General features: G+C 40.2%; 4 protein-coding genes across 11 annotated transcripts in view; 3 read left to right on the top strand and 1 right to left on the bottom strand.

Annotated features, from left to right (window-relative positions):
- specc1 (sperm antigen with calponin homology and coiled-coil domains 1) overlaps positions 1-4,127 on the top strand; it is an 83,308-nt gene extending 79,181 nt beyond the window's left edge. For all 6 annotated transcript variants that reach the window (XM_044370672.1, XM_044370674.1, XM_044370673.1 and 3 more), the window contains one exon: positions 2,605-4,127. In XM_044370672.1, coding sequence (XP_044226607.1) covers positions 2,605-2,694 — 90 coding nt within the window. In that variant the 3' untranslated portion in view covers positions 2,695-4,127. The remainder of the gene's footprint in view (positions 1-2,604) is intronic.
- The window catches only part of LOC122995765 (histone-lysine N-methyltransferase 2B-like), a 398,376-nt gene that overhangs the window by 88,065 nt on the left and 282,379 nt on the right, over positions 1-27,932 (top strand). The window lies entirely within an intron of this gene.
- On the top strand, positions 4,715-15,301 carry adora2b (adenosine A2b receptor). 2 transcript variants are annotated; one of them, XM_044370704.1, is made up of 3 exons: positions 4,715-5,243; positions 5,558-5,912; positions 12,128-15,301. In XM_044370704.1, the coding sequence occupies exons 2-3, from the start codon at positions 5,593-5,595 to the stop codon at positions 12,825-12,827; spliced, it is 1,020 nt and encodes a 339-aa protein (XP_044226639.1). In that variant the 5' UTR covers positions 4,715-5,243; positions 5,558-5,592; the 3' UTR covers positions 12,828-15,301. The 2 variants fall into 2 exon arrangements, with proteins under 2 accessions (XP_044226639.1, XP_044226638.1); XM_044370703.1 differs by having other exon boundaries at positions 4,716-5,243; positions 5,419-5,912.
- Positions 13,002-26,304, bottom strand: zswim7 (zinc finger, SWIM-type containing 7). Of its 2 annotated transcripts, none has more exons than XM_044370711.1 (5): positions 26,172-26,304; positions 24,433-24,454; positions 23,025-23,127; positions 17,231-17,335; positions 13,002-15,863 (listed from the first exon to the last, which is right to left on the bottom strand). In XM_044370711.1, exons 1-5 carry the CDS (start codon positions 26,245-26,247, stop codon positions 15,738-15,740), a joined length of 432 nt encoding a protein of 143 aa, XP_044226646.1. In that variant the 5' UTR covers positions 26,248-26,304; the 3' UTR covers positions 13,002-15,737. The 2 variants fall into 2 exon arrangements, with proteins under 2 accessions (XP_044226646.1, XP_044226647.1); XM_044370712.1 differs by having other exon boundaries at positions 13,002-15,848; positions 26,172-26,302.

Below are 27,932 nucleotides of genomic sequence, written 5' to 3'. Positions count from 1 at the left end.
CACAGAGGGATCCATTGATTAGACGAATTGGAAACAGTACACTTTGATTTGTCAAACTTACAGGATGCTTCAGAACAGAGACGCCCCAGAAGCTTTTTATTGGACCATTTTTACTGGACCATGACAGTCATGAGCTTATCTCTGTCATATCAGTTACCGACTCTTTTATTGCTGGATCGCCTCGAGCATTTTATTCCAGCACTGCACGCTGGAGATCTATGAGACTTTGCTTCAAGAGAAAAGAATAAGCTAATTCATAATTCAGATATAATTGGGTTTGATTAGCTTTGTTGGTTTGTGAATCAGCAGCTTTCCTCCAAAATGATTGAGAAACAAGCAGCTGCTCCGCTGAAGGAGGCTAAGAGAGCACTTAGTGAGATAACCTCAACGTTTCGTCATGTTGTAAACAAACACAGTGAAATGTGCTTCATGTAGCAAGTCTAGAGTGTCCACTCCTTTAGAAGAACAGTTTTAGGGTGGATTTCCTTTTCCTTTCTCTTTAAGATTAAATATTCTAAATAAGACTGAATAAGCAACAAAAAGTTCAAGTTTGGGGAAAAATAATTATCGTTTGCTAAGAGTTTAAGACCGTGTTCAGTCTGACTTTAGCGCTGTGTGGAAAAAACGCAGCGCTCTCATTCATTTGAATGAGAAAAGATAACCTGATAACTTTCCAGAATTATAAAACTCTGTCTCGCAGCATTATAAACCGCTTGTTTGGATGGATCTATCACTCAAACTGGACTTCCTCGATGGTATTTCATCGTCTCACCAGTACCTGAAACAATTCGTCTCCACCAAGCAGCCCCTTACGTTTTTTTAAACGCAGGGTTCTTTTGGGTCCGAGTGCCCACTAACACTCAAAAACAGAGCTAATCTGCATCATCAGGACTGTGTGGGTGTTTGATCAGATCTGATTGAAGGTGATTTAACCTGAGCCTCGCCCACTTCATACTTTAAACCAGTGAGAAAAACAAAAACACATAAAAAAAAAAAATCTCTCACATGAAATAACCAAAACTGTTCTAACTTTGGCAGAAAACAGTGTGATGAGGCAGAATCTAACGTTCATACCAGGAAGCTGAGTGAGAATTTTTTTACTGAGGTCTTTTTAAATCAGGCGCAAACAGAGATCAAACAAAATCATCATGTTTTTAGTTTCAGGTCATAGATGTCAGGAGCTGTTGTTCATAAAAACATCACACACACACACACACACACTGCCTTTATGTTTTTATTTTCACTGCATTCACTGTATTTTCTTCATTCTCATATAAAACACACACATCACTGCCAGTGAAAGTGTGGCCACCAGACAGTTCAATGCCAACCAGGTGAAGTTAATCGCTCACACTCTTGGTTACAGTACGTCCAGTGAAAACAGAAAAAAAAAAAAAGATTTAGAGGAATAATCTGCTGCAGTTTTGCTGCTAGCAGGAATGAAATATTTCTTGTCTGATCTTTCCTCTGTACATACTGATGGCACCTCAGCTGCACTACATCATTTAAAATATCTTGGAAGTGATTACTGATTATTGCCTCCTGAGACAGAAACTAACATGACCTCCCTGTTTTACATCTGTGCATGACGTCTTGCCTTGTTACCCTCTCTCTGATGACAGCTTCTTGTTTTAAGGTGCATGATAAAACAGATGAATGTGTTTTGATTTTTTTCCAACTAAAGATAATTGCTGTATGATGACTTTGAAAACACACAAATCAATCCTAACGGCTCATTTGCTCTAAATCTGGAGGAGCCAGCAGGACGTCTAGGAAGTGATTTATGTGATTTAAATGTTTCACTGAGACCAAAGTTCACATTTCTTTGACTTATTAATTCTCCATTACATGCTTGTGGCTGCCAGTTTGGATATGGTTAACTTGTTCCCATGTCAGTGACTTAAAAATACTATAAACAAATAAATTACAGGAACCAGACTGCCACCGGCTGTCTCTCTAGTCTACTGATTGTGTTTTACTCTCCATTCATCTGCTGCATTAACAAAGCCTCAGATACAGCTCAGAGAGAAGAGGTGACTGTGTACAGGAAGCTGCCGTGACACTGGCTCGACATGGAGTCATGTGAAAGCCTGCTTCACTGTCTGACTCATCACTGTCGGCCAGGATTTGTCTCCGAGCGTCTCGCTGCAGCTCCACACAGCTGATCAGAGTCTCATAGTCTGTAGATTAGAGCGCAAATGCAATTAAAGTAACCATGAGGAATGCAAAGGATGACATGGTTTTGGGTCGCATCTGTGTGTCTGTTTTGATAAAAAAAATTCAGATGTTGCATATTTTTTTCTGTGTTCAAGTGTTTAAAAAGTAATTGGGCTAATGGGGGTGCTATAAGATTTTAAAGCCCTCACATTCATATTAATCGCATTTGGCAAAAGCTTTTTTTTATGATCACACGTTTAGCTTTCCCTGCAGAATACATTAACTATTTGTATAAAAAACAGATTTAAAGAGCAGAATTTGGCTTTGGCTGATTAACCTGGTGTTCATAAAGCTCAAAAGTTTTACAAACTCTAAAATACACTTGTTCTGAATCGCTGTTCTTTCCCTCCTCTCTCTCTCTCTCTCTCTCTGTGACTGTACAAACAGGACATCGAGGAGCTGATGAAGACCGACAGGCCGGACTGGCAGAGCGTCATGCAGTACGTCTCTCAGATCTACAAGTACTTCGAGACCTGACCAGCGGAGGGAAGAGGAGACCGATGAAGATCGGAGGCACTGCAGCACTTTTCTGCCGCCGTCTGTCAGCACTACATTCACCTTCCAGACAGACCGAAAGTTGCAAATTCTACCTTCTCCCGCTCGCTGTTTGACACTAGAGACTCGACTCTGACGGACCGCTCTGCTCTGAAGAGCTTTCAAACGGTCACGGAGCTGCTGTTTTCTCATTTCTCATTAACAGGACACCACAGTCAGTGTCGTGGCCCAAATTCAGCAACACTGCAGTCAGTGAGAACATTGTCCTGTTTCATTTTTACAAACTCAAGGTGTCAGTGGAGCATCTGATTCACAGACAAATGACAGCAGGTGATATTAAGGTGCAGATTAATATTCAAGCCTTGTAGTGGCACGTAGCACAACAGCGTTTTGTTCATCCCTTTATATTGACTTTGAAAGACTTTCTTTTGAAGATAATATGACAAAATGATATAATCTATTGAAATGAGAGATATTTTTTGCAGACATTCACATTTTTCAGATGTTTGTGCACTCAGTCCCCACGTCACTGTGCTTCCAACACTTTTCTAAAGGTTATTTGCTAATTATCGGTGTTGTTTGTGAATCAAATGCTCTGTGGAAATGTTCTGACCTTTGTGTCATTTTGAACACGTGCCAAATTTTTCTGCCAAAACACAATCTATACAAGACTATCTATGCATGGTTAAAGTGTAACATTCTGTCTGTGTGCTCAGTGTGACTGAAAAACATGCAGTGAACCAGAGTGAATTCAACTTTTGGTAAATTTTTGGCCCATTTTACCTAAATGTTGCTCAATAGAATCAATCACTTCTCTTGCTGAGTTCTTCCTGTAAACGAGCTGGAGTGACAGGTTTGAGTTGAACTGAAGCTTTTATATTTTCCACTTCAAATGTGTAGTAGAGATTAGACAAACCCTCGCTGCCATCTGTGACCAGACGCTAAAACAACTGAACACTGCGAGAGTTGCTGAATAGTTTTGTAGAAATATTTTTTATGAAAAGAGATCTCTACGTTCGGCAAGCGTTAAGGATCGGCTGAATCAAAGCATCGTACCGTGCCATCCTGTGCCGTTTCTTCCCATCAAGACTCTCAAACAACTGTGGTACTGCAGCTGCTTTGCTAAACAGATATCTATATTTCGCATGCCATGTTAAATTATGAAGGAGAGAATAACTTTTACATCTTAGAGTCGAGGCACTACACGTTCTCTGTGGCGTGATTTAGAGAAGCCTCCATTTGCAGATGCCCTTATGTTTTGAAAGATAAAAGTGTTATTTATTTATTTACAAGAAATGCATCCTGAGAGGTGACAATGTGCACAGAAACGTATGCAGTTTTCTATTTACGGATGTCAGATTTGGAGACCTGTTGGATGAATATTGCTTAATAAAGGATTGTCAGGTTTTCTTTTTTTTTTTTCATGTATTCTTTCGTGTAACAGTTTGGCACATGATGCACAGTTTTTGAGTGAGAAGCTACTGTATTGTGTGAACTCAGCAGCCTCTCAGTGTAGCACTTTGTGTGTTTTAAACATATTCTTGTCTTGCTCCAGTTTAGGTTAAACTGCTTTTCCACTGTGCCCATTAAAGCTCTGTGCCAGGGTTGTAAAACCTTTGGGTATGTGGGAACACTGAGTGGAAAAGGGTTGCCTGCTTCTCTCTCGCGCACATACGCGCGCGCGCACACACACACACACACACCTTTCAAGGCAGAATACACTTTGGCAGGCCCCTATTTTTAAAAAAAATGGATTTAAATATCTAAACATTAGATCAAACAAAGACTTGAATGAGTAAAGGACAAACTTCACAGGGTCTGTTTAGCAAACAGACCGAAGATTCTGCTTGATCATGACCAATAAGGACATACGTCATATTCTTTTCTAGGAATATTATGCACCTATATACAAGTGACTATTTCATTATTGCGCTCCTCACTGACTTCTTGTGCGTTTGCGTCAGCTAGAACAGGAATCTGAATTATGTCCGGCAAACACTTAAAAACATGAGTAAGTTGACTTTTGGATTGCTTTTAGCTCCGCTGAGTCTTCTGTGTGGGGGCACAACACCGCAATTTCGGCCTGATTGAAACCAGATGCAGCCGGTGTGAGTAGTGCGGGCGCGCGTGCGTGTGTGTGTATGCGTGTGTGCTGTACACACAAGACAGCATTTACATTATACTGAGAGCACGTGGAGACGTAGGTGGATGCTGTTGTAATTGGCGCGTAATTACGCACGGCTTCGGGGATTCCACTTTTATCACACCAACTAACCGCGAGCGTGTGTGTATGTATGTATGTGTGTGTATGAGAGAGTGTGTGTGTGTGTGTGTGTGTGTGTGTGTGTCAGATTGGGGCGTGGCCTCTCTGTGAATTGTGAGTTTTTTTCCCCCTCTTTTTTTCTTGCGTTTCTCCCTCCACTTCAAAACTGCTGTCGGTGGGAGTTGTGTGACAGATGCCGCACAAACGCTCCACAGATCGGTCGCTGTTGGTGTGAAAACATCCACAGACGATGTACAGGTTCATTAAGGTGAGCGAAAACAATGTGCAGATACTTTTATCTGTTTTAGAATAGTTCTATTTAATCAGCAGGCGGGAGGATTAATGCAGTAATAAGCTCTGTCAACTTTGTGATACAGAAATAGTAAATTACTGCTTTTTCTCATAGCTTTTGTTAAAAAATTAGATCCTTTTCTTTCCAACAGATGGCTGCTTCTGCTGCTCACACTTGTGGAATATTCCTGGATTACAGCAAAAAGACTTGTTTACCCCATCGGGACTAGGAGCTTTGTTGCGTGTGTGTGTGTATGTGTGTGTGTGAGTGACCGTCTTCTCTGTGAACAGCCTGCAGATTTTGGTCCCGTCACACTCTTGCTGAGATGAATACGTACTACATCGTGATTGAAGTAGTAATTGCTGTTCTGTCCATATCCGGCAACGTACTGGTCTGCTGGGCTGTCGCCATCAACACCACTTTGAAGAACGCCACCAACTATTTTTTGGTGTCTTTGGCTGTGGCAGATATTCTGGTCGGTTGCCTCGCCATCCCTTTTGCCATAATCATCAGCATCGGCATAAAGTTGGACTTCTATGGATGCCTCTTCCTGGCCTGTTTTTTGTTGGTGCTGACACAGAGCTCCATCTTCAGTCTTCTAGCCATCGCGATTGATAGATATCTGGCCGTCAAAATTCCTCTGAGGTGAGTTTTCTTTTTTTAAAATCTCCTACGTGGAAGTAATGTCACATCTTGTTTAGCTGCTGAAACGCTGCTACAGGTTTTTCCCCCTGGAATACCCATATGACAAGATTAGTGCTGTAGGTGTGAAGATAATAATGAAGATAATAAAACTTCTCCTAAACGTTCTCATCCTGCTTTCTTCTAATTGATTAAATCAGTGACTTCACGTGACCTCTTTGACCTCTGCCAGGGATCCTTGTTGGTTCTTGGATCCCACTTTAGAAACCAACCAGCCATCTATCTACTAGAAAAGTGACTTTATTTGTGAATAACTTGTCAACGTAGATACTAAATAAGCAGAAAAATACCGAGCATTGAATCATTTTCATAAAAGAGCTGAAAACATTTTCTCAAATGCAAATATGTGTAAGTTTCCTAAATGGTGACATTTGTACCCCATGGAGAATATTTGAATTCAGAAGCTGGGAGATCAGTATCAGCTCTGTGATCTTACTAATTAGTTTCTTGCAGAGCTTATTGCCTTGTGTATTAATAGCAATGGTTAATATCTAAACTAGGTATGATAATCAGATAATATTCTCCAAACATTATTTAAATCTGGTGTTGGAGACAGACTGACTGTCGCGAACGCTTTGAAGTTTTTCATAACCTTGATTCTATGACCTAAAGGATTTGAGTGATTCCAGTTTACATTCAGAGGTGACTTTAGTATCACAGCAGCAGATACAAAATACATCTACATGCAAGTACTTGAGTTCTTTAAAATATCCAGTTTCTCAAATATAATTTGCCTTGGTTGACCAGTAGCTATCTGATGTGCGTTTCATCTGCAGCTCATAAAAAGATGCAAATCACTCTCATGCTGATCTGCACGCTGATCAATGCCTGCTCACAGCGTGTCACCTCCATTGATCCTGATGGCTAAGACCACAGAGATCCGCTGTGGCCTGAGGATCAGCTGCCAGCAGAGACAGAGCAGAGCTGTTTGACATTTCCATAAACTGAAGACTGCAAGATCTATTATCAGATAGGAATGGTTCATTTCCAGGTGGTGTCGGTGTTGTTTCTGGTATTTCTCTGTGTCAAAGAGTTGTCAGTTTCTTTTGTAGGGAGGAAATTATCATTGCAGTTTCCTACACAGGCACTGATGTGGTTTTGGGGGCTGTTTTCTTGCTGCGGGGCTGTTCAGTCATGATGTGCTGTCATTTCCATTAGCTTCAAACTCTGGCAAGAAAGGACAGTTTGACACGAGTCTGGAATTGTCCGCCACCGACCAAGTGGCTTATAAAATCCCCATTTTTGCTTCTATTTTTGACCTACCACAGAAAAAAACACCTTATTCTACTTTCTCACATTGAAAACAATGACTTTCATTGTTTTTAAACAGGATACACACTCATAACACTCTCCAAAAACTTCTCAACGTGACTTTTTATAGTTTCCCCTAAAAGCCCAGCGCCCACCCTAACAACACACACACACACACACACACACACGTGATATTAACATCAGTGTTCAGCTCATATTACAAATCCACAGCGATGGCTGGTGTGTGTGAACTCACACTCATGTATGTCTGCATGTGTGTGTGTGAGTTTGGCCAGTCTGCGGTCCTTCGGGGCTGCGATTCTCTCTTAGATAAAAGTGTTTTCACAGATGGTTTTAGTGGAAGTGATAGAACAGAGCCAGATGTTTAAACCCCCTGAGATAGCAGAGCCTCTCACCCACTCAACGCTCTCTTCCAGCCCTTCCCTGTTCGCATTTCCCACAAAAAAAGACCCTCGAGCTGTTTTGTCCCTCTGTCCTTTTTAAGCTCTCAAATAACCTTTTTAATACTTCCTGGACCTTGTCGTCACTCACACCGGTAGCTGTCCCTTGCTGTGCTCAAGAGAAGTATCATCTTGCCTGCTGATTCAACAGATTTCAGCTTCATCATTTTAACGCACAGTTTAAAGGAGTGTGGCGCAGTGTTGAGCGTTTCACTATTCTGGCGTTTCCCAAATCACTATTGATTCAAATAAAAAAAGTTGAAATATGAAGGCAGCGATACAGTTGAAGGAGCTCTGTTGACAGCTCGACTTGAAGCGTAACCGCTCAATTTCAAGTTTTTCCGTCACAGTGATCCAAATTTACTGATTTGTCTCACACGGAAAATGAAGAGGATCAGGACCGTGAAGATGCAGACATAACGTGAGGGATTAATCATCCTCAGACTTTGAGTGAGGAACACATTCCCCACAACAAAAGCAGAGTCCTGAAATGACCTGGGATTAGCTGCGGAGACTAAAATGAGGAGCAGTATGATGTAAACAGAAGTCACGGAGGTCTAATCAGTGATTTATGATGAGTTCAAGCATTTCAGTTTCATCTCATGTTTACCACCATCTGTCACCACCATGACACTGAGAACACTTACTGTCAACATCTGATCTAATAATCGGAGCCAGATTTCATTTTGTGTCTGGACTCACTAAACATGGTGTTTAGAGGTTACAGTAGGATTTTTAGGGTTAGTATCGATTGTGCTCACTGTTTGCATTTACAGACGGGTGAGACGTCAAGTCTTGTTGATATTGATGACGGCGCTAGATGAAAAGTCAGGGGATCACCAAGTTATTAGGATGCATTGTCTGGGGATCATGAATGTCCGTACAAAGTTTCATGGCAATCTGTCAAACAGTTGTTGAGATATTTCAGTCTGGACTAAAGTGGTGGAGCAGCATAAAGTGTGTTTGTAAGGTGTTGGACCTTGTTTGAATGTTTTGCACACTGGGAGGTGTTTTAGGTTTAGGGTTAAACTCAGGATGATCACTGGGCGGAGGTCATAACCATTTGTATATTTAAAGTAGTGAAAACAAGTTGTGCACTGCCTCCATTTTCTGTGGTGAAGAAAAACCACCTATCACACCTACACGGGGATGATGAGTATTTCATTTCTAAAAGACAGCCTTTGGGTGGAACATCACTTTGTCATCAAGGGCCAACACAAGATTTCTAAGAGCAGCATTCGAGGTTCACAACAAGACACACAGTTAGACTCTGAGAGAGCGAGATTATATCTTAATTTACCTTCCCTTCTTCTGTCAAAACAATTCTTGCATGATCACATTTTAATCAGAGCATTAGAGCTTTACATATTCAAATCTATGTTATCAAGTCTTCAGCATGTTGTAAAACTCGTCTTTTAGAGACACCGAAACAAATGCAATTCATAATGCAAATGCTGTAAACTTCTGTTTGCACACACACACACACACAGGCTGAGGAAAGTATAACAGCCCCTCAGTGCTGTTGGTGTGAATGGTTGGCCACCTGTTAGAATGTGTTGAAGCTGAGCTGCGGATACTGCTGGACATTTAAACGGATGTTGTGAACATTTAGTGTGTTTGTGTGTGTGTGTGTGGATTGGCAGAGGTCTGTGGCCCCGGGCGGAAGCACAGCCACAGAGAGAAGAGAAGGGATGTATGGAGAATAGAACAGGGAGAAAAAAAAAAAAAAAAAGGGGAAGAAAGCAAAACAAAGATAGATGCCAGCGTGCTGTCGTCATGCCAGAACTAATCCATTCAGCCGGCCAGCCGTTCCCTGCCTCTAAAGAGAGAAAGAGAGAGTGAGGGGTGATGTGCAGGACCTCTGGGAAATGGACAGTATGTTGCAGGAAATGTAGCCTGCTGCATGTTTGACTGACAGACAGAAGGAGGATGAGGAGAGGATGGAGAAGAGCGGGAGGGGGGGGGGGGGAAGATGTGGAGACGTGAGGAGGTGCGCAGGTCATCGTGACCTCCTCTCCTCCCTCTGTGGGCAGAGTGGTGTATTATTCATGGTCCCCGGGGAGACCAGTTCTCCTCCCTGCAGGGGAGTCGCAGGGCAGAGGCAGAGCTCGCGCACCACTGATGAATAATTAACTGTTTTTTAAAATAATTTTATAGTTCTTATAAAGTGGGCAGACTGAGCTAATGATTAAGAAGTTGTGTCGTTCCAGTGACATGACTTTCATTTTACTAGCAAATTCTCTGCTTCTGAAAACAAACTTTAATGACACAGACTTCCTGCCTGTGCCATCAAAGTCATAACATTTGCTGCCGTTTGAATCCACTTCCTCATAACCTGGCTTCACTTTCATCCCTCTCTGCCTCTTCAAAGGGTGAGGCTGGCTTTATTTTATAGTTTTATCAATATAAAAATCAGAGGCCAAAATCAACAATGATTTTATCCTACTAACAACTATTGCCTGTATAACCACTCCCTGGTATGGCTTGTTGTCATGAACACAGACATGAACAGTGCTGTTGCAAGTAGTGATAACAGCACCCACCTGTTCATGAGGAGTGGTTCTGTCAATACACACACACGTCTGGTTCAACTTAGGGTATTTAAGTTGATGTCTCTACTTAAAGAATAAGAGCACAGTTTGTGTTACTACAGATTAACATGATGCTGAACAATAATGTGTCATAAATCAGCTACAGATGAGGGGAGAATGTTTCCTCCTGAAACAGCAGGAGCCTATTCTCAAATGATTCTGCTCTCTGTCTTTATTTGTTTATGTCTGATTGACCTTTTGTTAAAGGATGCGTGAACCTGAAGTACTAAAAATACTGTGAGGTGAAACACCAGACAGACAAGGTGATGCAGAGCCGGTAAGGTCATGCTGTGTTGTGATGACTGGAGTCAGGAAAGACAGGGAGGAACAACTCAGGCTTTAACCAGTTTACAAAGGCTTCATAAAGGATCATCGTATACAAAGCACTTTTTACATATTCAGAAATGATAGGTTCACATTACAACAATACTCATATGCCCATGTGTACATTAAAAGAGTTGATTTCGCCCCTCTTCACTTACAAAGGATTTGCATTAAGAAACGATCTTGTCAACCAGTGACTGTGTTACACTATTATACTGTACTTACTATAAGGGCATGTGAGTATTGCTTTGAACCTATCCTTTAAAATATTTTATGATCCATTAATAAATCATGAAGTGATTTGCAAAGGCTTTTAATCACAGAATAACAAATCATTTTTTGTCATTTATAAATGATTCATCAACAGTAATTTGGCTAATGGCTTGTAAATGACACAACAGATTAATATAAGAACTTACTTATTAATCATTCATTAATGTTTTAATGATGAATTACAGCTGATTGTTAGAAAGTGACATTTGAAGTGTTGATATAGTGTGATTATGTAGTTCAGCTGTAGAAGTCAGATGGATTATTTGTGGCACCTACAGCACAGACTGGCGTGTGTGTGTGTGTGTGTGTATGTGTGTATGTGTGTGTGTGTGCACATGTGTATGAGTCATAACCATGTGGCTGCTCCTTCTGAGTCACTTTGGGGAAACGGTTCATTTTGCTTCAAGTGCTGTTCATATGATGGGGACAGTCAGGACGAAACTTGTGTGAGTCAGTCTTCCATCTCCATACATAGCCTCTGTGCACCTGCTGCTCTGATCATTTCATAGCATATTTCAGTGAGGCCGTAGCTCCGAGGGAGACATGCTGAGTCAGGGTACAATCTATAAATCTAGAACTCAACCATCAACCATCTTTGAGTTATGATAAATATGTACAGGAAATAGTGTAACGGTATCAGCGTCAAACTTCAAAACAACACAAAACCGAGACAGAAAACAACAGTGAAGTATCTATTGATGTGTGGAACCAGTTAACTTTCAGTTCTCTACTGCTTACAGTAAATGAAAATCACACAAGCGTATAATCTGCCCTCTGTTAGTGTTGCTGTTGGACTAAATCCATAGATAGTGATGTGTCAGTTAGGCCACATCAACAAACTGCACGTCAAAAGCCAAAAACTCTGTAAGAGCTAAACAAGATCGACATTTGAGTCTCGTTACAGTCACAAAATACTAACCAGACCTCTCTGCTAGCTTTGAGTTTTATTGTGATTTTGAGACTTTTGTGAGAAAATGAAATAAAGATGCAGGTATGTAACAGTCGTGAGAGCTACGTGGGCAAATACTCACATCATAAAGTGGTTAAAATAAACTATTAAATGACAGCAACCACAAGAAACAAAGCGTAATTCATGTTTGCACTCTGTTGGCATTTTTGCCATGTTGTTACAGATTTGATCTATTATTGCTGGCCTGTAATCAGTCTCAAGAGTCTCCTTTTTGAGAGTGACGCATGTCTAAAACTGCCAACTTGGGAAAACTTTTAAAGAAAGTAACCTCTGCTGTGTTTTCTCTAGGTACAAGGAGTTGATGACAGGAAAGACAGCCAGAGAGATCATCGCTATTTTATGGATCCTCTCCTTTGTCATTGGCCTTATCCCCTTCTTCGGCTGGAACATGAAGCACTTAGCCTGCAACACCAACAGCTCCAAGGCAGACAACACTACAAACGCTGGCCTACGGAGCTGCGAGTGCCAGTGCTTATTTGAGAAGGTGGTGGACATGCACTACATGGTCTACTTTAATTTCTTTGTGTGCGTGCTGCTGCCGCTGCTCATCATGCTTGGCATCTACGTGAAGATCTTCACCGTGGCCAGGAAGCAGCTGAGACAGATTGAGCTCAAGTGTGTGGGTAACGGGGACAGCCATCACCACGGGCTCCTGCAGCGGGAGATCCGGGCCGCAAAATCCCTCTCCATCATCGTGGGACTGTTCGCCCTCTGCTGGCTGCCCGTCCACATCCTCAACTGCCTCACGCTGTTTTACAAGGAGCTGAACAAGCCGGACGTTGTAATGTACGTGGCCATCATTCTGTCACATGCCAACTCTGCAGTCAACCCCATCATCTACGCTTACCGCATCCAGGATTTCAGGAACACCTTCCGCAAGATCCTGGCCCAACATGTCCTGTGCCACAGGGAGGAGCTGTACCTCAGCTCCAACGGCAGCAGACGCAACAGAGACCAGATCCACATGACCATCGACCCTCTGCTATAGAGAGCCGTGACGGAGTATTATCTGTGTCAGTTCTGTTGTTTCAGTCTTGTATTTTATGTCCACTGAGGTTTCTAATGTTTACAGAACAAGGGTATGATATGTGAAGATGAACCGATGTCAAACACGCCTTGAATGTGGACATTTATTTATGAATCGTGCCAAGTATCAGGGGTCAAGCAGTGAAATGTTGAATGGAGAGTCTTATAACTTTTGTATTGTGAAGGAGTTTTGATTTTTTTTTTTTTTTTTTTAACTGTTGAAGCTAACTGGATTTGTAGGACTGTGAAATAGGATCCAAACTTTGCTACATTCTAAAATGCTATTTATCATATTGAATCCACCCTGTTACAACTCATAACACTCCTGCTATTTTATATTGTCAACAATCAGTGCCAGTGTTTAATTATTTATTTATTGCAAGACCTTATCTTTGAGAATGTAAAGATCAAACAAAAACAAACAAAAAAAAAAACAAAAAAAAACTTTGTGAGGCTAGATCTGTGCTCGTGGACCTAGAAAGGTACAATAGAAGTAGTTTGCATCCATGGTTATTTTTTGGCTTGTGACCCTTTAAATTAATTCATTAACTCATGATCTCCATTACAGGCTTCATCTGCAGAAAGAAGTACAGACTGTCATTCCTTTTCTGTGCTGTTGTATTTGATTATAGGGAGGCATTAGCAGCTGAAAACAATGGTATTTCTCACAGACGACCCAAAGTAAGACAGTAAAATACACAATACCTTTGTATAGCAGAATTATTTCTATTAAGCAGCTGCCTTCAACTAAGTACCAGTGTTTGCAAGTGTTCCTGTCGCTGCACTAGTAAATCTTCTAGAGGCACACAGTCCGCTCTCCACAAGAACAACAGAGCCTCTCAAGCAACAACTAAAGAAGAGGGATAATCAAAACATAAAAAAGAAAAAAAAAGAAATGCCGCTCTTATTCCATGAGTCATCTCTCACAGCAACAGGGGTCTCACATTTATTCTGTGACCCCTGCAGCTATGAGCCAGAGGAAGGCGTTTTTGTGACTACTAGATGAACAGCATGATTTGATTTGGTCACGCAGACCTAAAGACATGAGAAGTAGTTCAGCAACACACACCTGCGGTGCTGCTCCGTATTATTTCCACGTTAACATTTCTTAGGACAAAAGCTCAGGAAGCGGGAAACTGATTGTACCCTTCATAGAAACATGACATCTGCACCGAGCATTTTCAGCTGCTTTGTCTTGAGCCAAGTGATGACAAACTGTAAGCAGACAAGCTGGTGTCAAACTTAAGATCAATGCAATTTACATTATTCCTCATCATCCAGGCTCCTGGTACACGTGCATTTAGTGGCTTACATAACATAAAACACCATTTCTTTGATTCAGTTGGGTGTATATATGAATGTCACTTGCCTTTTGAGTCCAGCTGACATCTCCCCGACCCCCCATGAGACAGTCTCAGCTGGGATCCCCAGGCTCTCATGTGGCCTGTTAATGCAATCAGTCCTTCATACACTGCTGAAGTCACTGACTGAACTGAGATGAGCTGTTTCCTTTCAGGAAACAATACGTATTTTAAGGGTGAAATGTCTAAAACGTGTTACATCCAAGACTTGTTTTAATCTAATTCCTAGTGATCCGACACTTGTCCGCGCAAAGATAAGACGACTGATAGACTAGCTGAACCCAGAAAAATAGAGATAATATTGAGAGTGAAGCAGGAAACACTAATGATGATAAAATCGTTCACACTTGATGCTCTTCCTCTTTTCTGCATGTTTGCGTGCGTGAATTTCATCAGATAAGTAGTCTTGTTTGGAGTTTCAAAATGTATGTGAAAAAAAAAAAAAATTAAGGTATTTCTGGTCACCTGAGAGCCATCACTACACAAATGAAAACACATTGCACTGATGTTTCGTGTGCTTCATTGGTGTTGAACCATGTTGTGTTGGCGTTCTTGAGTTGAGCACTTGCCTCCACTGCTTCGCCATTTCCCCTCAGTTGCCGTTGTGTACAGTGTTCCACCTCTGACTAATTTCAAGGGCTAAAATACAGGAGTGTGCCAACGTTTTAGTACATTCCAATGGAGACATCTATACTGTAACTGCACTGTAACGTTGTATTGTCTTTGTTGACTGATGTGTAAAAATAAGTACTGTAGATGTCCGGCTTTCTACAAGCTATTGATTGATGTCAAACTATTGCCTTCTTTTGCAATTTCAAGGTAAAAACGGACAATAACAAGTTGATCTAGTTCAACATTCCTGCCTTTCATTCCAAAGTATCTGTCAGTGTGCTCTAGTGTCATTACTAATCAGGAGAAACATCCACTCTGTGGTCAAGCTGATGTTCAATCTTTCTTCTTCAGGCCATTGTTTCAACAGAACTACAACTGCAAACTGATACTGCTATTTAACATGATGCAATCTGTATGTATGGTGAAATATTTTGTTAATAAAGGCAATGTTTATATTGTTACAGATCAGACTTTATTCTTAAAATACACATTGAAAATCATATGAGAATTTATATTTACAAGTGACACATGGGGAAAAAAATACATCCATGTTTTAAAAATGTCTCTGAAGTAACTCACTACTTCCCTAGATAAAAAAGCCTAAGCCTAAACCTAAAAATAAAGCAGCGCGCAAACTCAATGAACAGATGTCGTTACCATGGAAACAGATTACAAACTCTTGCAAAAGAAAAAACAAATAAAGCAACATCTGGTGTCTTTTAAAGAGACATATGAAAGAGTAGAAACCATGGTAGTTGTCTCGTGCTCCTGTCGTCTCTGCAGTGACCCAAAGTTTCCATTTAAAACATCGGCTCTCATCCAAGAGGGTCCCTGCTGTCCCTGTGGAGCCAGGTGTGCTGGTCCACCTGCTGTACTCAGTACTGAGCAGTATCTGGGTGTCACAGGGCTGCAGTCCCACTGAGCAGCATGGACATCTGCTGATCAGACACACTCTCCTGCTGAGTCACACCCATGGCCTGACACAGGTAGGCGGCCAGGATGTGTTTGCACTGAGAGAAAAGAGACTGATTTATAACGTGAACATGAGCACCGATGTGATTAATGACGCGGATATGAAGCTCTAATGACACTGAACTCATTTATATTCAAAGATCTCATGGAAACAGACTTGAAAAGGTACAACTCTGACCTACTGAAAATTTTCCACTGAGTAACATCAATCCGAAAATCTTCGTCACAAAACAAATGCCGGGAAAAATCCCAATATTTATACCAAATTATAAACATTTCTATAAATGACAAACACTTCTGATTAAGAGGGTTACAGTGTGTATTATTTTCCAAACAGTAAGAAGTAACTGCAGTGTGTGCTGAAGGAAAAGCAGTGGTGCAGTTCTGCATTGTGTTCATGTGTCACTGAACACATTCAGAGGTTCCTCTCCTTATTATAAATTTTAACACATTAATCATTGACTTGTTTTCACCGTCAGCCTATTCCATGCATTATGAATGAGATGCTAACGTGCCCGTGGATTAGCCTTTTAGCCTTTTAGCAATGAGCCAAAGTGAGGCGAAAAAGGCAAAAGGTACAGAGAGTTTTTTTTTACTAGCTTCTCCACTCAGCTCTGTTTGTGAGCACATGGCCGTCTCCTGTTTCTTTATCTCTCCTTTGACGGACTCGCCAGAGCAGCATGGACCTGGTCTGGCCTTATCCAGTTTGTTGGAATCTGCAAAGCCCCCGAATGAGCAAAGTGTCTACAGCAGGGGAGGACCGCAGACTGTATGGTCAAACTCACTCTGTCTCTTAAGAGTTGTAGGGTTTGGACTTGTGGCAACACAAAATCGACCCCAAAAAGTCAGATTCAGCTTCATCAGGCTTCTGAAGTTGTTGGGGGGGTTTGACGAGGCAGCGAATAGCTTTATTTTTCTGTCTTCAGTTGATTTAGTGATTTCATGGGGAATGACATCAGTAGTTCTGATGCGCTCACGGAGAGTCTCAATGGTCTGTTTCAGTTCTCTGTTTCTCACACTGATTTTAGCAGCAACCTCAGGGGACACGAGTCTTTCTGATACTGGGAGCAAGAGACAAGGTCGTTTGCTCACAGATATTTAGAGCTACAGCACAAGTACAAACAGCCATTCAGAGCGGAGTCGCCCCTCAGTGACCAGACACAAACATGACCCAACCACAATACATCTGTTACACACATTTCTACGTGTGCTTCGTCTCACTGTCGACTGGATGACGGTTTTCTCCAGGATTCACGCTTGGCTGACGGGACACAATGTCTGTGTGTAAATATGCAACTGTATACACTGTCCCTTATATACTGTATGTATGTTCAACCCCAGTAGGACACTGTGTATAAACATTTGTACTGAGAGTGGAAACCGAGCCCTACCTGTGTGTGACAGTTTGTCTGAGACTCACCAGCAGGCCTTCATTTCTGTGGAGCACAGTGTAGGCGAAGGCCGGGCACGGGCAGTAGTGACAGGACACGAAGCAGGTGTACAAACGTCCCGAGCCTCCCATTACCTGCAACAAATACATGCAAAATACATTCAAATATGCAGCACTTTATACACAGCAGCTTGTGAGCATCAACTTTATTTGAAAGATCACACACAGAGACAAGTGTGAGTTGTTTCTTATGGGGGACGAGGTTCACTAATCAAGTATGATCGAAATGCTGTTTGCGTTGGCTGCCAGTTGTGCACAGCGCAGCTGAGGAGCAGTGGAGACATTAAAAGAATGGAAAGGCATGAAGGAAAACAAGCATCCCAGTTGTCCCACAACGAGTCCGGACATGGCTGCCTGAGCTCAGAGGATCAGAGCAGTGAACACATGAAAATGTCTCCTAGTACTGTACATCTTCCTCCCCGCTTGAATGTTTTTTTAACTCAATATTTTAAATAAAACTCTTAAATCTCAGAGTAAAAACAAATCTACTTTTTGATTTTTCTTTTTTAAATATTTTCTGTAATTTGTGAATTTGAACCCATTTGTCCTTAAAACTCCCAGCAGACAGACAAGATTAATGATGTGATGATGTCATGTGGAGACGAGTCCTGCAACTGCTTCATGTGTGAAATCAAACTGTTCACACATTATGACAGAAGTCATGGTACTTTACTGGGATACAGGCACGTCTTCTACCATACAAATACACTGATTCGGATGTAATATCTATAAGCTCTCGGAGTCGTGACTGCTTCAGTGAAGATAAAGATTCAAGATTTCCAGCTAGTCTCTCTTTTTAAATATTGATTGTAAAGTCCAGAATAACTGGAATATCCCATTGGAGATTCTGTTTTTGGGTGGTCTCTCCTTTTAAAATGTTGCATAGAAGTGACAGAACGGTGGTTGGGTTGAAGGTGAGGTTGCTTCCACCAACCTCATCATTTCACATTAGTTATTTGGAGGAGACGAGAGAGAAATTATGCATTTTTAAACAAGCCGTATGTGTTGTCTAATGGCCACAGTTGACAGCACCTCCTGTCCATGAATGCTGGCGCACACGCTCAGCTGCAGACAGTGATTTAAATCTCGTCCTCATGCACATGACACACGAGGACATTAAGTTGGTGGATTAGCTTGACACTTCACAATAACTAATGCCTCCCAAGATGGAGGATCAGGCTCCATTATTCTCCAGAGCTCCAATAAATTACCTTCCCCTGTGACCTACAAAAGTAAAAACACCTCATTTGTTCAATGTGACACTTCATTATAAATAAGGCACAAAAGAGACAATTACATGGCCTTCAAACACATCAGTAAAGATGAATAAAGCACTGTGCACAGCAAGACGCTAGGCTAGAAGCTGTAAAACTGTGAGACCAAGCCAAGAACTGCTACAATCTCTAAAGAGCCGGGTTTATTGAAAACCAGCTCACACTTGGAGCCTGTTTTATTCTCTGCTGGCATCATGGATTATGTGGAACTCCCGGCTGCTAATATCTTCAATAGACACCCCAAACTGCAGGCCTCCACTGCCTGGCAGGGATCCAAGTTTCTTCAACAAGACGCTACATTAAGAGCTGCCACTCAGTCGCTGCACATGGAACAGTGAGAGTTAAAGCCTCAGCAAAGATCTGGCTCCGTCTTGCCTGAAATAATGCCTCTCGTGGGAACTCTCAGGAACAATCACGAGCCAGAGGGCCAGGAGGTTGAACGCCCTCTGTCCATTGGTTCCACACCACAAACAGGGCTGTAAATTTCAAGCTCTATGAAGTCACATATGCCCTGTATCTGTACCCCAACATACTGTACATCTGCATCACCGGTCACCACTGATGGGATGCATTTGTGAGTGACTGACTCATATAAAAGCCATCTATAAACACCGCCTGTCTTTCATAGGTGTACTGATGGACTACTTCAAGTGCTAAAAAGCCTTCCTCTTAACAGAGTTTATTTTACATTCCGGTCATGAGGACGGTTTGGCAAACTAACGCCACTGGAGAAAAGATAAAATACGTCTGAGCGCCCCTCCCTCAGCTGCCTCTCCTCACACCCAGAGACTCACATGAGCACAGCAAAGTCTCAACTGCCCCTTTCACCAGTTTATCAAGTCATTCTTGCTCGGTTGGCAGCGATGTCAAACATGATCTGAGGCACAAAAAATATCAAAGTCCTAGCTGATGATTGTTTTCTAATTTATCCTGCAACTATTCTGTCCGATGAGTGTGAAGATTCCCAATTATTTTTGTCTACAAAATGTCAGAAGATATTGAAATAAGTCTACATATTGCTAGTTTTGTTCAACTGACTGCTATCTATAATATGAGATAGAAACCAGTGAAACTAACTGTTTCAGCACAGCTGTCCTCAATGGAAATCTCAATATTTAGTTAAGTAAAAGACTGAATACGTCACCGACAAAGTATTCCTGCTAATACAGTCAGAGTTTTATTATTGTTCAGTACTTCCGTCTCCCTGTAGGATCTAGTACACTATTCCCGAAAAGGTCACTGAATTGTGGGGATGAGACAAGGTGAAAAATCCCAGCAGTGAAATGTCATGCTCTCATGAGTTATTCATTCCTTTTTACACAAAGCAGAGACAAAATAACCAACGGCAACATGAGAAACTCAACTTTCTCCCACAGAAACAGGATATTAACAGGAACCCATTACTTGTTAATTCATCAACTTTAACATCTCTGACACATTGCCTTGTCTATTTCCAGTAAGACTCTGTTTATTCACTATTATATTTCATGATATGATGTCAGAAATCTGCTCTCATCCTCTTCTCATTCCCACCTTACAGGATGTGTAACAACACTTAAGTGGATGATTAATAGTAGAGGGCTTTTGTTTTTAAAACGGGTCACTTCACTGACTTCACTGTGTTCCAGATGTTAAACAAATATCCTCTAACTCACAGTGCTTCCACATGTGGCCCAAATACGGTCTACTCTGAAAGGTCACTGTTGTTATGACTCAACCATTGATCCTCAGCGTGGCATCTTCACTTTACTCCTAATTTTCATCGCTCTAAAGTCAGTAAACTCAGTTTACTGACTAATATAACACAGAGCCTAGATTATTAGATCAATATTATTATTAAGCCTGACATCTTCTGGTGTTAGAGATTTCAGTGGAAGGATCTTGGTTTGGTTTCAATAACTGTCCCTTAAAGCACTTACTGTCAAATTTAAATTGAGAGAGTCAGAGAGCAGTGAAAGCTAAACATTTATGGCATGAAAACAGCATTTTATCAGAAACTGTGTAAACTCAAGTCTCACTTAATGCATCTCTAACTGTTAAAATATTAAAGAGACCCGACAGGAGCAACACTCGCAGCAGCTCATCAGACAAAATAAACTCTATCCTGAAGATTTGTGACAAAGAGAAAAAGAACATTCTGATTATTAACGTGCTGTTCATGTTGTAAAACTTCCCTGAAGCCATGTGCACTATTACATGATGTAATGCTGCTATTCCCAAAATTTAAGAGCCTGTACCTTCAGGTAGGTGTGAAGCTTCAGGAATATTTAACTTGGACAAAGAAAAATCACTGCTCTGGTTATTCACTGCTTTCCTTGAAATACTCAAATTCCATCAAGTACGTAACAGATAATTTACTCATTACGGTCAACAATACCGGGTCCTCTAAGTCTGAAACATTCAAAAATGGGCTTTGAGAAAGACATCTTACTGCTATATTCTACATTATTTAAAGAAATACTCATGCTCATGGTAATACATTTGATAGACAGGATAAACAGCTGCTAGGGCTTCATTTAATGGTTTGTTTTATTTAGGATAAATCTATAGCTGTGTGCCTCCCTACGTTAGTGATGATGTCGAAACTGAAGCGCTGCAGGCAGAGCAGCAAGTAAACAGTGAAGCAATAAAACACAGTAGAGAGGGAGAAATGTGTGACGTTCCCACAGACTCAGACACATGCAAACAGTCCAACAAATACAGTAAGACCTGTGTGGCTTCCACTGAACACTAGATTCTGCCAGACACTGCACCAGCCTGCAAATCATCATTTCTTAATTTACAAAATAATGAAATGAAACACTGTAAGACATGGAACTGACATCGGTCTGGACACACTGAGTATAACATTAAAACCTCCTTAAGTACAAATAAGATGTTTAATGAAAAGATGAACCCTCAGTATATGAAGGTTCATCTCAAAAATCCAAATATCACAAGAGGTACAGCGTGCCAAATATAAATTTATATATGTATTAAATGTAGTTAAATATAAAAAAATTGTATTGTGTCTATTCCAATAAAAGCGGAAACAGGAAACGTCATGTTATTCTTTCCTGGATTTGAGGCAGAAAAAAAGAGGCAGAAATTGTAATGAATTACGTATAAAGTATTTTCTGGAAGAGAGGAGAGTAAAATAAATACTGATAATTGTATTAATCCTTTCCAACGAAAACTGCTGGACCACAGCTGTTAGACAGCCTCGAGGGAATGAAGTGAAACAATTAAGACACCAACAATTTCACTGAAAGTGTCCCAAGACAATAGAATATCTGTATTTAGCTGCATTGTATTTTATGCTTCCTTCCATAAATGTTTTTGCAGGGGCCTGAAGGAGTTTACGGGAAATTTGGGTCACAGTGACCACAACCTCAGTGGACTGCCTTGTTTCTCCCAACGCAAGTCACTCGATGTCCTATTGAGGTTACTCTTTAACTTTGAGGACAGCAGACTCAAGATTAAGGAGTAATAACATTTCATCTTTGGTACTAAGATATAAAGTAATTTGGTAACAATGATTATTATTATAATCTATAGTCAATGACTATATTATTATGTAAAGTGCTTTTGGAAATATATGCGTTTACATAATGATGGGTCAATATAATTAAAATAACTCAATCAAGGAGGAGAGTCAGTTGCTATGTTTAAGGTTTGTAGTGATACTTTAGTAATGAGATATCATAAAGTAACTCACAGACGTCGAACAGAAAACCTCAGCCTGTTAGGTATCATCTTTAAATGTGACCTTTATAATTATAAAATGTCACAAGTCAGGTTTAGCTTGGCATTCAAGTGCCGTACACACAATAGTGAGCATTTTGGGCCATGCTGGGACTTGATTACTGGGTCTCCCGCAGGATGAAAAGGATTCAGGGAAACTACAAATACATATCCAAAATATGACATAGCAACACCTCATGACCTTTTCTTGGAAAGGGCTTCTGACATGTTGGTGCTGAATAGTGATATAAAATGTTTTGACTCATGACAGATCAGCTGAGTGAGAGGATTTTGACTAAAAAAGGGCAAGACACACAAGACACACAATAGGATTCTTAACTAGAGTTGGAATAGAGACAAAACACTGAGTGTTTGAGAACACGACCTACTGCATTAAAACAAAGTACAATGTAGACATCTACTGAAAACATCTTTACTCTTACACTTTCTCCTTGTCTGAAAAAAGCCTAAGATTGGTTGTTCTGATGATCTTGTTGATCTAGATGCAAATATATTTACAAACTGTTACTAGATTGTAGACTGTTAACTAGATTCATTTCCATGATTTCACTCTGAATTTTGAAAAAATGTGACAGGAATAAAACTGGGTAACTAAAAGTCAGAGACCCAACGGTTTTATTCAGAGGAATGAGAGTACTCCTACACATACTAATGATGCAGCTCCTACAGGTTGGAAATTGTTTTGCTGTGGAAGAATGTACCATAAATTTGCGGGATTTAACAGTGTTGACAAGTGCATGACAGACCTGGAAGGCCTTGCGTCCACTTGGAGATGACAGACAGGTGACTGAACGCTGGTCTACCAGGTCCAAAGCTTGCAGCGCACAAGACCCAAAGACAAACTTCAGCCTGAAAGACATAAAGCAAACGTAACACGAGGGAAAGATGTAAAGACACACATGTTTTGTACTTATGTCCTCAAGTTTAAATGTGTACATGGCAATGCAAGACTTGAAAACGTTGTGCAAAATAATGAGTTGTGCATATAAAATACGCTGCACATGGTATACAAACAGAAACTGCAGAGTAGAAGTTTGAAGAAAAGATCAAATTAGACCAATTTAATTATGAACCCTAAAGAATGTGTGTGTGTGTGTGTGTGTGTGTGTGTGTGTGTGTGTGTGTGTGTGTGTGTGTGTGTGTGTGTGTGGTGGAGCTTCCCACTAAAAAAGCATTTCTCTTCAGGTTTGACTTTTGGGGCAACTGCTGGTAGAAGAACAGATATTTCTGCCTCTTGTACAGTCACTTCTTCCCTGTATGACTGTTGAATGTTTGTGCACAATCATGAATCTGTGAATTTTATTTTAGGAGACAAACACCAAAACCTTATATTTAAAGCTGAGATGGTCAAAAATATCATTTTCGGTTTGTACCTGTGCTCAAAATATCAAAATGTGACTGTCATGCATCCACTGACATGAAAAATGCACTAGCTGTCTTGTATCAGTATCAAAATCTTTTACCCTCCACTAAAAACTTTCTCCACCAGTTTAGACCACACCAGAGCCAAAAAATATGTTTGAAAAATATAGTATATTAATAAGATTATGATTCCCATACATTACATCAGACATAACTCATTTAATTACATTTTACTTGCTATCATTAATGTGGATGACAGAATTTTGGCTATGAGGCAAAGATGAGAGAAACCAGGAGAACATATATATATATATATATAAAGGAATGAAGTCGGCTTGTGAATTATAAAGTGATAAAGAGTCCCTAAATCAGAGACGTCCTGACTAACAGACAGGATGTGGCTGTGACCCAGACAGGGAGCACCCCTTCACTCTCAGTAACTCAAACCACTATGTCGGGAAATATCTCAGTAAAGACACTAAGCAGCATCATGACATTGTGTCTCAGTGCTTTGTCACTTTGGCAAATCCAGACTGTAAAACTGCCTCACTAGACCTCCACAGTGCGGTTTCTGAGCTTCACACCCACTCAGATTCAGCCATGTGCAGACCTTTTTACATAGATCAGACTCAGACAGGGGACAATAACTATTCATGGAGTCCAGTCTTAAAGTCAGAACATTTTTATGATTGAAAGTGACATAATGTCATTAAGACATAAAATGGCAGAGCTAGTGATAAATAACTCATTGAAGTTAATGGGTAAGAGGATAATAAGGAGATTGATACTTACGCAATGAGCAGGTCATCAGGAACTATAAAAAAGAAACAAAAATAATTTCTTAAAATGTGTGTTCATGTATTATTATTATCATCATCATCATCATCATCATCATTTTCTAAACAAAACAAAAACAACAATTCCACAGATTTAAGAGTAATAAAGCTTTAAGTAGCATTTCCCTATTAGGGTGAGTGCACTAGCTGTCTCAGAAAACCTGACTAACTAAATTAAAAAACAACTACAAGGTAGTTGCAGTATTTATGAATTATGCACTGCAGGTGGTACTTGGCCATTTTTCTATCCACTGCCAGTGAGTCAGCAACTGTCTGTTTGGTATAGAAGGAAGCTGGAGGCCAAACGGTTGTAGGTCCAAGTTTAATTACTGTTTCATATAATATCTGGGTTAAAAAAAAAACAAAAAAAACCTGTTGAGATGGCTTCAGGCAAGGCACTGCCTCAGAGTGGCTCTGTGTCAACTATTCAGACCTGCAGTATCGTTTGTTCCCTTTGTGTGACTTAAGTATACAAATTAAACCAACTCTTCCCTAAAGCCAAAGCTAAAAATAGGAGTGTCTTGAGTGCCTTTAGTTTGCAAGGTTACAACATGACCATATATAGATAGAGCACATTTACTGAATATGTCCACTGACGCATGCTGAGTAATATGGGGATTTAAGGCTTGGCAGGAGTTAATGGCATAACATTCCCATATTTTATGCCCAGTGAGATAAAAACTGCTGAGGGACAACTCTTACTGTAAGTAATCAATGTCCAATTACTGTAACATTATATGTCCATTTGGGGGCCTGGAGATGAAGGTGGGTTGGTGATGTTTGAATTATGTGAGTCTCTTCATGTTGGACAATGTTGTTCATAAAAAGACCCAAACAGAGCCAGTATTTATGTTGTTAATTAAACCTGTGCTTTACCTGCTATGACATGTCAAAATTAAAATGAAATGTAAAAGGTCTTTTCAGGCATGCAAGCCTATAGTTGTCTATAATAAATAATAATAATAAATAAATAAAGGATGTGTGCTGTCTAAAGTCACTTACCAGTTTATTAGGTACACCTCAGTAAAAGTAATGCAGTATAATCCAACAGCCCTGCAGTAATTCCTACCTTCATGAAGGTTGTAATATTCAGTTTTTATTTTATCTTTTTCGTGAGGTGTTTATTTATGTTATGGTCAGTCTTGGAGGCTGCTGTTTGTGATGCTGTTGAACTGTACTGGGTTATACTGAGAGCTGTTTCTAATATTCAATCCATCCCATTTGTATGAATTAGAGTAGACTAAATATTAAAAGACACCTCTCAGTATAACTCAGTACTGTTCAACAGGACCTCCAAAATGACCATAAAATGAATCAACGCCATTCTTCAACATTATGATGTTCATAAAGGTAGGGTTTATTGCAGGGCTGTCGCCTTATTCTGCAACAGTTTTATTGAAATGTACCCAATGAACTAACATGTGAGTGTTTATTTTATCCTGATAGCAGCCCCTCCTTCAGCTTAAATATTAAATTACATCGAGTTGTAAAACACTAACTAGAACATTAATGTTAACTCTAAATGTGCATAAAGCTACGTTAACGTTAAGGTCAAGTATAGTAACAACAGCTACACCGGATAAGTTGACGTCGGTCTGGTCAGAAAGTCAGTAACCTGTTAGCTTAGCTCGTAACGTAACAGCTGCGTTTACGTTAAACTGTCAAATTCATCTCCCTTCACCACTCTCTTCTTACTTTGAGACGTTTCCTGGTATGTTTTCTGAATATCTCGAAAAAGCTGTTCAGCAACTGTAGGCAAACATGAGCGCATTTTGATTTTTGAGACTGTTGACTTTCATGGCGTCATCGGCTCCTCTAGCCAATAGGACACGATCAAAATAGTACGACTTCCGCTTCCGGGTTTGTTTTTTTTAAACACTTATTTGTTTTCTTGTAGCTTTGCATTAACGTTTTGGGGGATTTTTTGTAATATTATTATTTATTTTTTGGTAATATTATTTTCATCACTTTATTTTTAGAAAGCGTCTCTTACAACATGTGTGACAATAGTACTACAACAGAAAACAATTAGGCATAATAAAATAAAATAAAATAACACAAAGGACATGACTTCACTTTCAGTTTGTTGATACAGTCAACATGGTAACAAAGGACAAAGGGTCAAAATAATAATAATAAATAAACAGATAGAAAAATAACTTTTCTTTAAAAATTATTCTAACATACTAACTGTATGAGCACATTTCTTATTGTTTATAAGTTGGATAGAATTCTTTCTAAATTAAACCATGAAAAGTTTAAACAATGGGATCTTGGATTTATGGCTGTGAATTTTTTCCCAGGAAAATTAATAAACTAACAGTCTGTTGAACTTTTCATTGTATATTGCTACATCCTTGGCTTCCAGCTTAATTAAATAGTTGGTTTGATTTCAAAGTAATCTTGACCCCCCCCCAAATCCTGATGTAAACTGATATTCATAAAATAGATGTCTAGTTGTGTCTTCTTCATTTTTACAAAAATATCCACAAATCATGAGACAAAATTGTTGGTGGGATATATATTACAGTAAGCACAATTTTGTAAGGTACTTCTTTCAGTTTGTTGGGGATCAGCTTGCCTTTGCAATTCATAGTGCAATGCATACTGATGAGGTGGCGGTAAGTACCTGTGTTGCTACTGCAAATACTGCTACTGTTGTTGTTGTTGTTGCTGTAGAAAACAGTAGCCAAGGCCACTATTTCATGACACATTGTTTGAGATATAGCAGAATATATGACAGCTTTGGTGTGTGTATGTGAAAGATAAGCAAGTCCCAGACAAATACATGTATACCAATGATCACACTGCCCCACCAGACAACTGACACTGATACTTGGTTCAAAACTCTTCATTTTCTGCTGTCTCTCTGGTATCAACTCCTCTGTTTAATTGACAAAACTGCATAATACAGATGTCTGGAGACATGAGATCACCTGGAAGACAATTTGACACGTCACAGGTGTAAAAGCAACAGGTGTAAATATTAAATTTAATGATGGCTGAATTCCATTTAGCTGCTTTGTAGTGGTATTGTACATGCTGGCTCACTGTCACCCTGTCACGGCTTACTGGGACACTCAAATATAATGGTACCATCATTAAAAAGTCAAAATGTCTGCTGTGAAGAAGGGCTATAGGTCTTTCCTACTGGTGACGATTAGCACAGGTTTTTACTAATAACTAGCCAAGGAGCTAGTATGTGCAGCAGGCTCTTTTCTCATCATGAACAGGCTGAGTTCAGAAAAATAATCAACTTCATTCACCGAGCACACAGAATATGCAGTGTTAGACCTACTGTAAAGCAAAGCCATGATATAGTTCAACAGCTGATTTGTCATATTTCTCATGTTCAAACATCAAATAATTCCTCCTGTTGACAGTCACCATGAAGAAATCCCTTCTCAATGCGTTTACAGTGAAAGCGATCCACACTAGTATTGAGGCTTCAGCCAT

Source organism: Thunnus albacares, chromosome 13, assembly GCF_914725855.1.
Source record: "Thunnus albacares chromosome 13, fThuAlb1.1, whole genome shotgun sequence".
NCBI classification, from domain to species: domain Eukaryota; kingdom Metazoa; phylum Chordata; class Actinopteri; order Scombriformes; family Scombridae; genus Thunnus; species Thunnus albacares.
The sequence above is the reverse complement of the archived record's forward strand: the minus strand, read 5'-3'. Positions and strand labels throughout refer to the sequence as shown.